This window comes from Sparus aurata, chromosome 11 (genome assembly GCF_900880675.1).
Source record: "Sparus aurata chromosome 11, fSpaAur1.1, whole genome shotgun sequence".
NCBI lineage: Eukaryota > Metazoa > Chordata > Actinopteri > Spariformes > Sparidae > Sparus > Sparus aurata.
Window position 1 is genome coordinate 26,128,998 of NC_044197.1, and position 14,310 is coordinate 26,143,307.

A 14,310-nucleotide genomic window follows, 5' to 3' on the forward strand; every position below is an offset into this window, starting at 1 on the left:
CATACAGTAAGTATAGATTTACATGCAGACATCCTAGTACAAAGATTCATTATTTGGAATTACATAGTAGTGATGAGGGCATGACACTTACAGATGCACCTTGCATGCCGATGTCCCCTGGACTTCCTGGCAACCCTGGATAGCCCTTACACCAAAGAAGAAGAAAAAAAACAATAAAGAAAGGCAGACAAAAATTCATGTCCTTGTTTTGATGGATTTCAACGATAACTGAAGGGGAGTAACAGTGAAGCAGCAGTGCAATCAGTGCTAAAAAGGTGGTTACATCTGTGACTGGAAATGGATCAGGAACTGTGTTTCATTTCCAGCACATTCAAGTTGTCATGAATGCACTCCAGATGCTCCAGAAAAACAATACATGGCTGGGTGCTTTGTTCCTCATCACAGCTTGTCCTGTAATAATCTATCAAGGAATAATTCCACAATAAAAAAGAAAGTCAGTAAAGGCAAAATTGGTTGAGATTTTCGAGGAAAACGCTGAGCCGGTCGCCATAATCTGTGGTGAAACAGCCCAAAGTCCTCACATAAGGTGCTGCCACTCCTTGCTAATGTGGCTACATTATAGCACAAACTGGTTCACACAAATCACCGTAACTCCTTACATAAGACACAATGCGCTCTCTCAGTGAAACATGCAAACAAACTAGCAGTGATTTAATCATTTAACGATTCAGCCAGCCAGCCAACCAGCCAGCCAGCCACTGGATTAGTCATCTTCTCTTCCAGCCAGCCAATCAGTCAGCCTGCTAGTCAGTCTGCCAGCCAGCTAGGTCAGGACTGGGGCCCAAAGCCACAAACATGGAGTTAATCCAAGGCTTCAGGACAGTGAGGGATGCTGTCCAGCCCCCTCTCTAAGGACTCAAGCTGCAATACAGAAGACAGTGGAAACACTGCTGCACTTGACAGCAGCTTGTTTTTTGCTCTGGGGAATCAGAACTGTCAACATAACTTTCATGCTAACACATTTTCCACAGTAGTGACCAAGCTAATGTCTAAAATTAAGCTGTTGTTAACCAGCCAATATACAAGATTCATCAAATCCAACTTCAACACGATGAGTGGATGTAGGGTAGACAACATACAAAAAACCTTTATGCCACCTTTATGCAAATTTCTTCGTAATAATCTCAATGAGAACATTTTCATTAAGAATTTTGCTCAGTCTTTACTGGGCAGATGTGGGCTGGGATCGATTTAGAGAGGATGACTCCTTTTCAGAACTCGAGAGGGAAATGTTGAAACCTTCAATGAGACACAATCTCACTCACTGTGGCATTTGAAACAGTTTCACGACTGGACTAATGTCCATTAACTGTCATTTAAATCTCCAACTCCAAATTTTAACACCAGCAGTTCTCAGTTATGTCAAAGATGAGACAAAACTGGATGCCACTAGAGCTCTTTACTGTTACAATGAGGTAGAACCTGGGAGTGACAGTAACTGGTCAGCCTCTTATTCAGACTAATACATCAGCAGAATACCAACCACCTTAGTTAGGACTGCAATGAAACATATGTTAAGTCTAGTCATTGAATTGATCAACCAAACCAGACAGAGTGATTCAAAAGAGCCACTGCAAACACCAAAGTTTATATTTTTCATTCTTATCCTCTGCATGTGGAAAAACAAATTCCACATGGCTGAATTTTGCAAAGATCTACAAAAGTTACAACATCAAGGAGTCTGGAACTTTTTAGGCCTAGTGAGTTCACTTCCATGACCTAAACCTTGTAGCCATCTGACATAAGCCAAAACTTACAGCCAAAACTGTTAGTGGCTCGGTTTAATATTAATCATCCGTAGACATTAGTTTACAGAACAAAGTATTCAGACTCTGCTAGGCTGTTGTACCACCTTGGAACACCTTTTTGAATATACACATCATGCCTCTGGGGTTTACCAACTCTCAGACAAGAAACAGAGCTCTGTTGTGTATTCTCAGTGGCTGTACTTACCCTTGGCCCCTTCTCTCCGACTGGACCTGTTGGACCCGCTGGTCCTCGGTCGCCCTGGGGAAAAACAGTAAGACAGAAAGAGAGACATCATTAAACTATGACCTTTAACTTGAGCACAGAAAAACCCAAACACATACCCTTCACATACACTTTTCTGTATAAAGAGCTGTGAAACTGGAGAGCAGCTTCTTACATGCAGGAGGTTACAGTAACAGCTGGTTGAGGGGAATTTAAAGCAAGCAGGTACTTTGCAAACCAGTTGGTGGCAATCTGCTCAGTGTGTTAAAAGTAAAGGTAACCCTGGGTGATCCGTAAAGCTGCCTAGGTCTGCACTCTAACTCCTCCAAAACATGTGTAAGTGATGCTTTAATCCACCCTGAACTGTGTTACATTCATGACGTTTTCCGTATGCTTCCAGTTCTTGTTGCACTTCTGTAAAATACTTAGCTGAATAGTTATAAGGCTCTGTATTGAAATTAAGTCCTAATCAGGAGGTGGCATTGAATTTAATATATTTTCAAATATTACACGAAAGGAATTTGTGGGCGGTCAGGGTATGGCTGGTGCTGACAGACTGAACCAGGAGGAGGATTTTGCGTAAGGGCAAGATAAGCAGACGGCTTTCCATCACAAGAACAAGTTCTAACACACCGCGGGATTCTGGATAGGAACGGAAAGAGGCAACAGAATGAGATAGAGGGAGGGAATAATGGAGAATGAACAGCGGTGTTTTTTGGAGGACTGTCCATAGTCAACAGCCAGAGGGCTGCTAAAATCATTCCACCTGAGAAAGAAAGCTGCAGAGCTGCTTGAAACTTTTAAGCTGAGAGGCGATAGAAGCTGAACATGGAAAAAGCCTCAGGGCCTCTTCAGATTGCATAATAAGTATCTTTATATTACCTGTATGGTATCCTCCTTCATTTTTTTTATGACTGCATATGCATTTGAATTAACAATAATAATATATATCAGCACAGCACATGACGAATGACTCCAATCACAAATATATACTGTTAGCATACTGACATGTAATGATAAAAAAATGATAAAAGAGCTTATCGCCTACTGAATTGACATTTTTTTGCTTAAACAGAGGGGCGGAGAGGGGGGAGGCAGTCAGGGTGAGAAGGCTTTGACAATATTGTTATTGATGTGGATGTGGATGTGAAAGTGTTGAGTGTTTAGTTGAGCATGTGTTCTGGGCCCTCTTAGGCCTCAAGTCATGACTGCTTAACACAGCCCAAATTACAGGGGTCTGCTACTGACGAGCAACCAGCTGATGCTGACTGACAGCCTAATGACAGAGAAACACACTCCTTACCTTTTCACCAGGAACTCCTACCACTCCGGCTATCCCAATCAGGCCTATAGGACCCTGGAGAGGGGAGTCGAGGGGAGGCAAGGAGAGATGAGGCGAGGCGAGGAGAGGAGAGACACATCAGGAAAAAGTTTGTCATTGGCACTAATCTTCATTCATGTAAGGATGATTTTCAAACCTGTTTCAACATCTGGAATGCAATAACTTATATATTAAGTATGGATGTCCCGATCCGATCTGCAGGATCGGGATCAGGGCCGATATGGGCATTTTTCCACTGATCAGGGATCAGCAATTTTGAACGTAACAATTTTTTTGTTTTACGTCAGAGCACAATTTGTGGCAGAACTCTAACGCGAATATAACGTTACTCTGGCAAACCTGTTGATAAAATGTCTGCAATGTGGAAATAACTTAAATTAGAAAGCGAAAGCGGTCCAACGGCGACATGTAAGATCTGCAATACAACCATTTTGCAAGGGGGTAAAAAGAGAGCTGCATTTAATACTACTCATTTGGTACAATAAAATATTACAAAGAAGGTAATTCAATTAATCGCTCTGGATAACCAGCTCATCTCTGTGGCAGAGGATCAGGGTTTTCAACGTCATCTGGAGTTTTTGAATCCCTGGTATGCCCTACCATCTCGGCAATACATTACATTTATTCCACTTTCGAGTTACAATGTGCCTTTATGCACACTAGTTTCATGGGTTTCATACAGCAGTGCATGGAAAAAAGGCAATCGAGGAGATGCTGAACGCATGTGACATAGACAAGCAACACGTCCACGTCATTTTAAGGGACAACATAGGGAATATGAAAAAAGCAATGGATGATATGGAGGTACCAAGCGTGGGCTGCGTCTCGCACACACTTCAGCTGGCTGTGCACGGGGTTCCGCTGTCACAGTGCAGCATCACAAACTCACCTTCTAATACAAGGAAGGTGGTCGGCCAATGTTGCAATAGCATATGCAGAATAACAAAGAGCCATATGAAAGTATATACTTTTTTTTAACAAAATAAAAAACCTATTAAGGAACAGCTTGGATGCAGGTACTTTTTTTCTCATTGCAGCTGTATTATCCTGGAAAATATTAGCTAATATTAGGCTAAGTATTGGTATCGGCATTTACTAAATATTAATGGACTCAGATCAGGCAAAAAAAACTTGATCGGGACATCCCTAATTATAGCGCTTATGAGAGACGAAAGGAGCGGTTGCTCACTTGAGGAGAAACCTATAAGTTGAACCTTGAAGAGTTAAATGTATTAAAGTAATGTTAGTGCTTGTTATAAAATACATGATTGTTGTAGATAAAATAAATGGTATGTGCTTCAAAGTATTTTTCTAACACTTGGGGGTATTACAAGCTGGAAACTCAGTGAAACTGATAAAACAGTGAGGTAGAAAAGCAAAGCAAAAATAGTTGACACAGATGCCAGTAACCATGGCATACTATTGCTGATACAAAACCAGTTTTAACAAAGCCTCTGGAATTGATAACTAAGGATTATTCAACATATAACTACCAAGGATGTGAAAATGTTGCAACCTTTAAAGCTTAGGTGAGTCGTGAAACCAAACGACATTGACTGTGAGATGCTAGAGAGGGCAAGTTAGGAACGATTGTGAAAAAATTAAGTGCGATGTCAATTCACAGCATACAGTAACTCAATACAGATAGCTCAAAAAAGATGTACACTACTGAGTAAAGGAGACCTTGTGGGAAAATACAGGCTAATGTAAATATGAGACTGATCAGAGGAGTTTAACCACTTCCAGATCAGTTTTCTTTGTGCAGGGGCTGTTGTCTGGACCAGTGCCAGCTACTCTACTAGACAATCTGGAGTTCCAGACCATCAGTAAGTTACTGTTACTGCATTTTTTTTAACCTTGGCATTCTGTATATTTTTGTTAAAAAGTAAAACAGTGTTAAAATAGGAAAAGTATAAAGAGTGAAAAAACAGAAGCAACACAGTAACATGCACTTGCATGCTACACAAAAGCCACAATAGTGCAAATGTAGCACCACAACATGTGCACTAAGCCACTCGTACACTGTAAGCTACTAGAACATCTGAACCTCATAGAATTATATTGTTATTGTAATATTTCATAAGACTGTCCAATTACAGACCAGGGTCTCACTTCTGGCCAACCACAAAAGCCAGTGCGGTCAAACTGCGGCTGTCTCTGGTTGTGAGAACCAATTCTAAACCCTGCGTTTCCTCCTTGCAGAATGATATACTGTATTCACATAATTAGCATGCGTCTCTGACATAATCGTGTAGTATATATCCCTATTTACTTTTATTCTTTTTGTACCCATTTAGTGTCTTGAGAATGAGAGAGAAAGCAACAATCGGAATGCGAGAAACAGGCAAAAAGAGTAAACAGATTGACAAAGTGAGTAAAAAATTGTAAAACAAGAAACCAACCTCCGCAGTACACACAAGGACTCTTTTTTTCCATTCTGTAACAACTGATTGTGGTCAAAAAGAAAAGGGCCTTAAAGTGTTCCTCGTGTATCATCACCTAGGGAGCATTATCCTGTTGGATGCAAGTGAAGCAGTTGAGCACCAGGCGGATTAGTAGCAGAGTGTCTGTGAGGGGATGCAGCCTGCAGGCATGGGAACAGGAGCTCTAAATTGACCTCAAATCCCTTAATTAGGACACAAAGTGGGGCAATGTGGTACCCTTTATCATGTAACAGAAGGTAATGGTTTTTAAGTGGGTTTCCATGTGACAGGGCCTTGACATGAGGGCTTTACAGTGCTGTTTTGAAGGTGATCTGGTTTCTCAGACCTAGCCTCAGTTACATATGTGCTGGTATAACAGTTAACCTTGCCAAATGCAGCCCTAGTCACATATTGTTAAGTTCTCTCTAACACATGCCTCTTTCTAGTGCCCATATGTAAGTACAAACTGAGTCAGTGACATGAAAATCAAAGCACGGGGGTTGACATGTGAACTTAATTTAAATGCACACCTGTGGTTGCCTTTGGTAATTGAGGACTGATGCAGGTTTTATTAGCTACCGACTGGAAGGTGATTTAAAAATGGAAGCCTAAGCAGTCAATCAAAATTGGCAAAAGTACACTATATTGTAAAAACCTCCAGTAAAATTTAACTTGAAACGTTTATACAGAGGCACTCAGTGAAGCAAGGTGACCTAAGCCCTCCTGGCATCGACCTTGGTATAACCTGCTCTAGTCAACAGTCTTTCTCAGTTTCTTACATTTCTAATTTATTTGAAAGTGATGTAATGGCATTCATTAGAGAGTCCATATGTTTTAGAGTTCTTTTTTTTCCCTCTGCATAGCCCCATGGCTTCTTCTTGGCTTCAAAGGCTCCTCCACTCAGTAAGTGCTTAATCCTTCTCATATGTGCACTGCAGCAACACAGTCCAACATGGCTCGCTTGGTTGCCTCCACTATGCACAGAATGCAAATATTAACATTAAGGGGCCTCCAGGAAGGACAGACATACTTTCAATGTTCAGAGCTGTTGTGTGGATATGAAGATTCTTCAAAGGGCAAACAAGTCTCAACATTTCTCAAGAGTATATGTGTTGGGTATAAAGCAATAACTGAAGCATGAAACTGTAAGGCCAGGATTTTGTAATTAATTGGTTCATTTACAAACAATCCTAACACAGATGTTTTGAGACACTTGCAAAAACCAACAAGCTTTCTGGATCGTCATTTTCTTCTTATTACACTTTGACAACATGCAACATAAGTACGATTCTGTGGCAACACCAGACGTCAGACATACTTTGGCAGGCTTTGAGCCATAAACAAATGTGCAACCCAAGTGGTTCACAGAGGATCTCAGATTGGCGTTCCTTCTGTTCTACTATTGTGTTCTGGCAGTTCCATAACAGGAACACTATTTGGCGGTGGTTGAGGATCCAGATTTCTCTGATCATATAAGTGGGTCAGGAGGAAAGCAAGACATACCAATATGCTCGTGTAGCTTCCTCCGCAGTTGGATATTTAATTCACCACTACAGAAGCACAGCATTCATCTTAATGTAATGTGTACATTAATCTTGAGGAATTGTTTTTATAGTGCAAACATTACTTTAAATGCGTTAAGGGCAGGAAATCAAGCTAATAAAAGCTACCACACAAGCTCCACATTGACATTCTCAAAGTGGGGATTAATGAAAAGCTACAGATGGCTGTTAATTAATGTCAGTCCTGTACATTACAAGCAACTTACTTGTGGTCCGATTTTTCCAACATTTCCCATGTCGCCTTTCTCTCCCTGCAAGCAGAAAACATCAAACAGTGTGCTGGTTAGCTTCCTGTAATTAGAGAGATGACTAACAGCATCCTTCCTTGCTACTTCAACAGGACTTACAGGATATAACAAGTGTAAAAAAGGAACACACAGATTACATGGGACTGCGAATGACTTGGTGTTTCTTCTTAACGTGGTTTACTAATACGTATGATGATAGTCCTGGAAGAAATCATTTTCTGTCCTAATTACGAGCATGTTTACACAACAGTAAATCTGAGCTTACAGTAAGTGGGTCACAAACATGGAGACACCGGTGCTCAAAAGTAAGCACTACACCATAATTAAGAACCATAAAATCTTGAAACACATGATACTATGATTGTGGCACTGCATTTGTGGTGGCTACAAAAAACAATTAGAGCCAAAAAAATGGTGAGGAACAGGTCAGCAATGCTGTGGTTTGCTGAAGTAAAAGACTTTGAACAAACTGAGAGTCTTATAATCTAAGATTGTCATGGTCCAGAAGATGAAGGTATTCAGTCTTATCAAAGATAAATCAGATATTTCTCATTTGTTTGGAACTGAAGGACTTTAACATTAATGGCAGGAAGCTAATGAAAATCTAAAAAATGGGCCCAGTACAGTCTGCAACAAATCCATTTGAAATTTCTCAATCTATCAACACCTAAAAAAGCATAAAGGCATTTGTTACAAAACAGCAGAAACTGCTTTGTGTCTGTTAGAGATAACATTCTTTATATGCCAAATGTTAAATGTCTGGGCCTGGATGGGGTTCCATTAGAAGTTTTAAAGAACGTTTGGCTAGAGAGCGATCCTGTTCTTATCCATGCTATTAATAATATCTTAAAAGGTGGTATCCCTCATTCTTGAAGACACACTTCTAGTGTGCTTTTAAAAAAGGATAAAAACCCCCTCTAGTCTGTTCCTCGTAGAGGCCCATTAGCCTACTTATTGTGGCTTACCGAATATTTGCAAAAGTAATGGCCATTACACTCAAAAATGTGCTCCCTAAGATTATAAACCCAAAACACGTATTTGTAACGTGCATGTGGTGCAGTTAATGTTTTACACTACCTTAACACTCGTACAAATCCAGCATTTATTATTTCTTTAGGCACTGAAAAGGCATTCGACGGTGTGGCATATTCTTTTCTTTATGCGGTGTGTCTGGGCTCAAATTTTTTTAATTAGGTCAGTAGGCCTTAACTCTGATCTTTTTGCTAATGTTAATATAAATGGACACATTTCTGAAGGTTTGGAAGCATGCAGAAGTTGATACCTTTACTGTTTACATTATTCATAGAGGCCCTAGCTGAAGCCATTAGGATACCGCATACAGCTGGTGGGATAAACCATGTCATATCCATATTAGCAGATGATGATGTTCTGTATTTAAAGAACCATGAAAAATGTGTCTCTGCCATTCTGAGTTCCGTAGCTTCTTTCAGTTCTCTGCCACAGTAAATCTAATTTCAGAAAATCTGTTGCCTTGCGTTTAAATATCCAACAAAACACATGTATATTTTCATCACTCTTCACTTTCAAATGACTTGTTTGAGACTAATTATATCCCTTTGATTCGTAAAATCTAAATCAAACTGAAAAAATGGGTCCTCCCTGCCAACTTCCTTCCTCGGAAGAACTCATGTCATAGAAATGTTTAACATCCTCTGGTTAAATCATTAATTCAAAAATATTTCCTGTTTATTAACTCAATCCGTCTTTGAGTCTCTGAGTTCTCATATTTCTTGTTATGTGGAATAACAAACATCAGACGGTCAGGTTTTTTCAAACTCATCTAGCCAAAAGAACTGGGAGAACTATACTACTAGTCAGTGCAACTTAAAATGATGACAAGCTGGTTCATAAACTAACAGGACTCCTTATGGATCAGCCTGGAATCTTTACACATTATCCCAGAAAAGTCACATCTCTCCCTTTTATCACTAGCATAGATCAGATTAAACCAATAATGATAACATGATTATTTACAACACATTACTGGCCTGGAGGGATGTGAGAAAAACATCTAAATATCTCTTCTGCTATCTCTGTTCAGTCTCCTTTGGCACTGAACCCTGATCTTCCAGCGCAGCTCAGAAGCATTGGCATGGTGGAGTGGTCTTCCAAGGGTCGATCAGATTTTGTAGGCTTGCTGGACTCTTTTTCTCTAAAATCATTTGAATAAATCAGAACTGATTTTGATATTCCCCGTAAAGATTTTTTTAAAATATCTCCGATTCCATCATTCCATAGAGTGTGGTCATTTCATATGATTTTACTGTTATCTTGAGTAATCGGCCTCCTGTTTTCTCAATTAACAACACAAATTCATCTGTTACCACAAGAAAATGGGCTTTGTTATATTTTATATACAATATATATTCTATACTGCATATGTTATACATGTTTGCAAAATTGAGCAGATTTATTTGATACTGGGATAAAAGTCCACAGTACTTGTTGATTTTGCCACACATATATACAACTACAAATATTGTGATAATATTGTATTGATGGTACAGTTCCTACATTATGAAATAACACTCACCTCTAAACCCTCTGGGCCAGGTTCGCCTATGTAGCCTTTCCTCCCAGGTCTCCCCTTCAAAAACAGGCAGAGAGAAAGACAGACACACGAGTGATGATTAAAGGAGACCAAAGCTCATGATGTATTTATCACATATCATTGAAGCTGCTTCCTGATATAACATCTATGTGCATTGTTTCATTCAAACCACCTGCAAAAGGTTCAGTTTGTGTGCATGTGTGTGTTTGTGTATACACTGTATATGAGTCTGGGGGTTTCTTACAGTAGGGCCAGTGCTGCCAGCTGGGCCAAGTGGTCCTTCATCACCCTGCAGAAACACAGTACAGTTCATCATACACAAATATTAGTAAACATACACACACGCAAACAGACACTGTCTCATATACACAGCAGAGTCCAACAGATGTCTAAATACAGCTGGCACACTAAACAGCATGTACAAATGCGCAAGCAGTACCATTCCATTTGCATGACTTTGAATTAAAGGTCTCCACTGTTCACCTTCTCTATCACTATCTGACAGAAATTATATTTTGCTAATGATAGCTTATGTTGGAGAGCCAGACAGCGACAGTGTTTTATCATCACATTCATACATGTCAACAATGTAAAAGAATTGAGGCAGATGTTTTACATACCACATTCACCAACAGTGGCAAAGGCCATAAATTAAATACCGACTGTAGATTAGTTACATATGATCTTAACCATTTCAATATGATGATGCGCTCCAAATTTGCGACCTTATTTTTTGATAAGAAAACCTTATGAATGCATGATGGAATAAAGGTTAGGACATGATAGTGTTAAATGACAGCGTAACAGTGGGCAAGATTTTCATTCTTGCAGATTACAGAAATATTTTAGAATGTATCTGATGTTGATTTATGATAAAACTACATGTGGTATAGAGACATGTACTGCATGTTAGAGGAGAGAAGATCCACCGGTTACACCTTCGTGAGCTGCTGCCAGGTCAATGCTGTAACATCATAGAAAAGTGCGTGTGTGTGTGTGTGTGTGTGTGTGTGTGTGTGTTCCAGAAGCTCCTGTTCCATTTTTTCCAGTGCTGGAGAACGTTCAGCTTTGTTTTTATAAGCACCCAATTGTGAACCATGACTTCACCCAGTGGAACATGCCCTGAGAGAAAAAAACTCCGACTAAGATCTAAGCTGCAACTGTTTGAGATATGACTACATGCTAAATGACAAGCAATACACTACTTAATCTTGTCTCAGAGAAATGATCTAATGGAAATCCCTTGATGAGCCATATTTTCCACTATTCTGTATCTGTGAGGCAAGATCTGAGTCAAGGTGTATAACTGAGTTGGGTGCTGAATCCTCTCACCTGTGGTCCTTGTGGGCCAGGTGGGCCTTGGGGTCCTCTAGCACCCTGCAAACCCTGAAACACAGACAGATGCATACATTCAATTGGATGAGTTTTAATGGAGGATGGAGAAAGAGACAGATGCAGACAAAGAGAGAGATGATGTAATAGTTGTTGTACCTTTGGCCCAGGAGGACCATTGGGCCCTGGTATTCCAATGTCCCCAGGAAAGCCCTTTTAAAAACAGAAGACATTGCTATTATGTTATTTTTATTTCAACCAATTGGTCATGAGTCACATGACCAGTGATTCTCTGCATATATTGGAGGGGGGATTCCACTACATTTAAAATGACAAATAACTAGAATTCCTATTTCTTTGTTGACATACCACAGCTGGTTTCTCTTTGCAGATCACTGAAGGCATCCTGCATAAATCTGTATCAGACATACATAGGGACTGGGCCCTTCTAGAACGAATGGACAGGCCTCTCAAAAGCTGATGTAAAGATAGTGACGAATTACTACTTAATTGATAGAGGCAGAATTCCTTCAGGCAGACCTGCCATGACACAATCACTCTTTTGCAGGAAATATGCCTGCTAGCTGTGGCCTATGTGACCTATGGTCATTTGCACCACTGAGTGCACAGCGTCTTTGACAGTTTCCATGCTTTTCACATACTTTGCAGCAGCTACAACGACCTCTTTGACAAAAGGTGAGGTTTTCTACATCCAAAGCCAACATGCTTGAGGGAGATGCCAAAACAGGTAAAACAAGGCACACAAAACAAATGTTGTTTTGGCACAATACACTAAGTAACGGAGCAACGGAGGCATCAAGCATGTCATCTCACTATCCCCAAAATGTCCACTGTGTCAGTTAGTTTAATTTAAGTTTAATTCAAATTTTTGCCAGTGTTTCCAATTATTTTCTTAATAATCTAAATTAGCTTTACTTTCATATATAATGATTATGATTGTTGTAATAATTAAACACTGTGGAATACTATAGAATTTGATCAACATTTCAACAGATCAACAGTCTAAAGCCCCAAATGTCATACTTTTTACTCCACTATATTTATTCGATAACTTAAGTTACCAGTTACTTTGCAGATTCCATCTTGTTTCAGAACCAAAGTAGTGCATTTTTTTAAAATTAATGTATTTTAATGTCAGTCAGATAAAAAATAATTGGATATTCGGAATATTGGATCCAATAATGGTTAAGGTAGAAAGTCAGCCAACCCATAGTTTATAGTATATACATGTAAATGTATGTATGATTTACTTTACCAGAAGGCTACTTTTGACACTGTACACTGGACTGCTTGAGGCAAGGACACAATGTAGTCCCCCCAGGAATCTGCAGAGAAAAAGTTTAAATTCCGCAGAGAGCAATTTGATTCTGCGGAGAGCAATTCTTGATTCCGCGGCTTGAATCAAGAATTCAAGCCATTAAAAAAGCATACTTTTTTAATGTAATAATGAATTAAATATTCTCTTATGAAATTAATTGCAATACCAGAACACTGTAAAACATTGTGGAACCTACTATTACTGGTTTTAAAATAATCAACATCAACATTTTCTTTGTCCCTGTTGGGCAGATTTATTTGCAACATAAAAAGTGCAAAACTTTTCGCCAAACTATGGTCGAAGGTTTAGGAACAGAAAGTGCCTACTGCATACTGCAGATAGTAAATGTAAACATTTAGTTACAGCAATGAAATGCTGAAATAAAATGTGCAATCAAGTCTGCCGGAATGAAAACTACATGCAAAATTTGATATTCCACGGAAGGTCTTTGAATCCACGGACGGCCAAGAAATCTGCGGTAATTTCGGCGATCGCGGAATCGCGAATTCCTGGGGGGACTAACAATGCACAATTGAGCCATCGTGTTGCCCCCAGATACACATGTTTTATTCCTATCCTTACGGCTACATTGTTCTTGATTGAATTTAGTATTGTGCATTGTGTTGGCATGCCGTGTGTGGTATTTCTTTTACACCATGTTTTAAATGTTCATGTTCAGTCAGAAAAAGTCACTGCAGCCTGCGGCCAAAACCTCAGACATGTGTGGTAGAGTGAGATCTGCATTTTTCAGCTACCTGCTACTTTAACCCTCACAACGACTTCCATATCTCTTTAATTTCTTTATGTGATCATAATCTTGAATGGGAGCATTCATAAAAGAGGTCTTGGCTTGGCTCTGTGCCTTCCACATTACACACACTCCAATAGAAAAAGTAAAGCAGGGTGATTATGTTTTATAGCTGCCTCTGTGTTTGGGCTCGCCCACTTTTCATCTATACTATTCAGCATTCTGCACTGTGCCAATTAATAGACTTGTAAAGCAAATCAATTTTTTGTTCTACTTTTTTTCAATCATGTTTAAGTTATGTGCCTTCCAATATTGTACTAATTAAGTTCCCCACCGCAGCCCTCAAAGCTACCAAAGAGAGGGCATCAGCAGTTTACTCTGAAATTAAGCTTGTCTTGGTTTGGCAGAAGATACTAAATTCAGAAGGTACATGGTTGTTTTTTTCCGTTTTGTAAGGAAAATAGGTGTAAGATACTTTCTTTATTGAGACTTTGTGAGTTTAGTTTGTTTTCCTATTGGGCTAAGTAGTAAACTCACTGCTCACATAGTACATCCTCCAGATGGAAGTATGGGGCTATCAGATGATCACTTCTTGAGGGTCCATGTAGTATTACTGTATTAGACAGGACGGGCCAGGGTAGGCTGGTTAGCATTCTAACTTCAATAGATATCTCTGTTCATGATGTTAATGTTAATTTGAACATAGCAAAAATTCTTGCCATATCTTACACATTGCACTTAAAAGGAAAACA

The 14,310-nt window shown here is 39.5% G+C and overlaps 1 protein-coding gene across 1 annotated transcript in view; it reads right to left on the minus strand.

Annotated features, from left to right (window-relative positions):
- col24a1 (collagen type XXIV alpha 1 chain) overlaps positions 1-14,310 on the minus strand; it is a 109,556-nt gene that overhangs the window by 33,002 nt on the left and 62,244 nt on the right. Inside the window, exons 20-27 of the mRNA XM_030434034.1 lie at positions 11,631-11,684; positions 11,472-11,525; positions 10,384-10,428; positions 10,122-10,175; positions 7,526-7,570; positions 3,296-3,349; positions 1,975-2,028; positions 92-145 (exon numbers count right to left, since the gene is read on the minus strand). Of these exons, the coding sequence (XP_030289894.1) occupies positions 92-145; positions 1,975-2,028; positions 3,296-3,349; positions 7,526-7,570; positions 10,122-10,175; positions 10,384-10,428; positions 11,472-11,525; positions 11,631-11,684 (414 nt within the window). The remainder of the gene's footprint in view (positions 1-91; positions 146-1,974; positions 2,029-3,295; positions 3,350-7,525; positions 7,571-10,121; positions 10,176-10,383; positions 10,429-11,471; positions 11,526-11,630; positions 11,685-14,310) is intronic.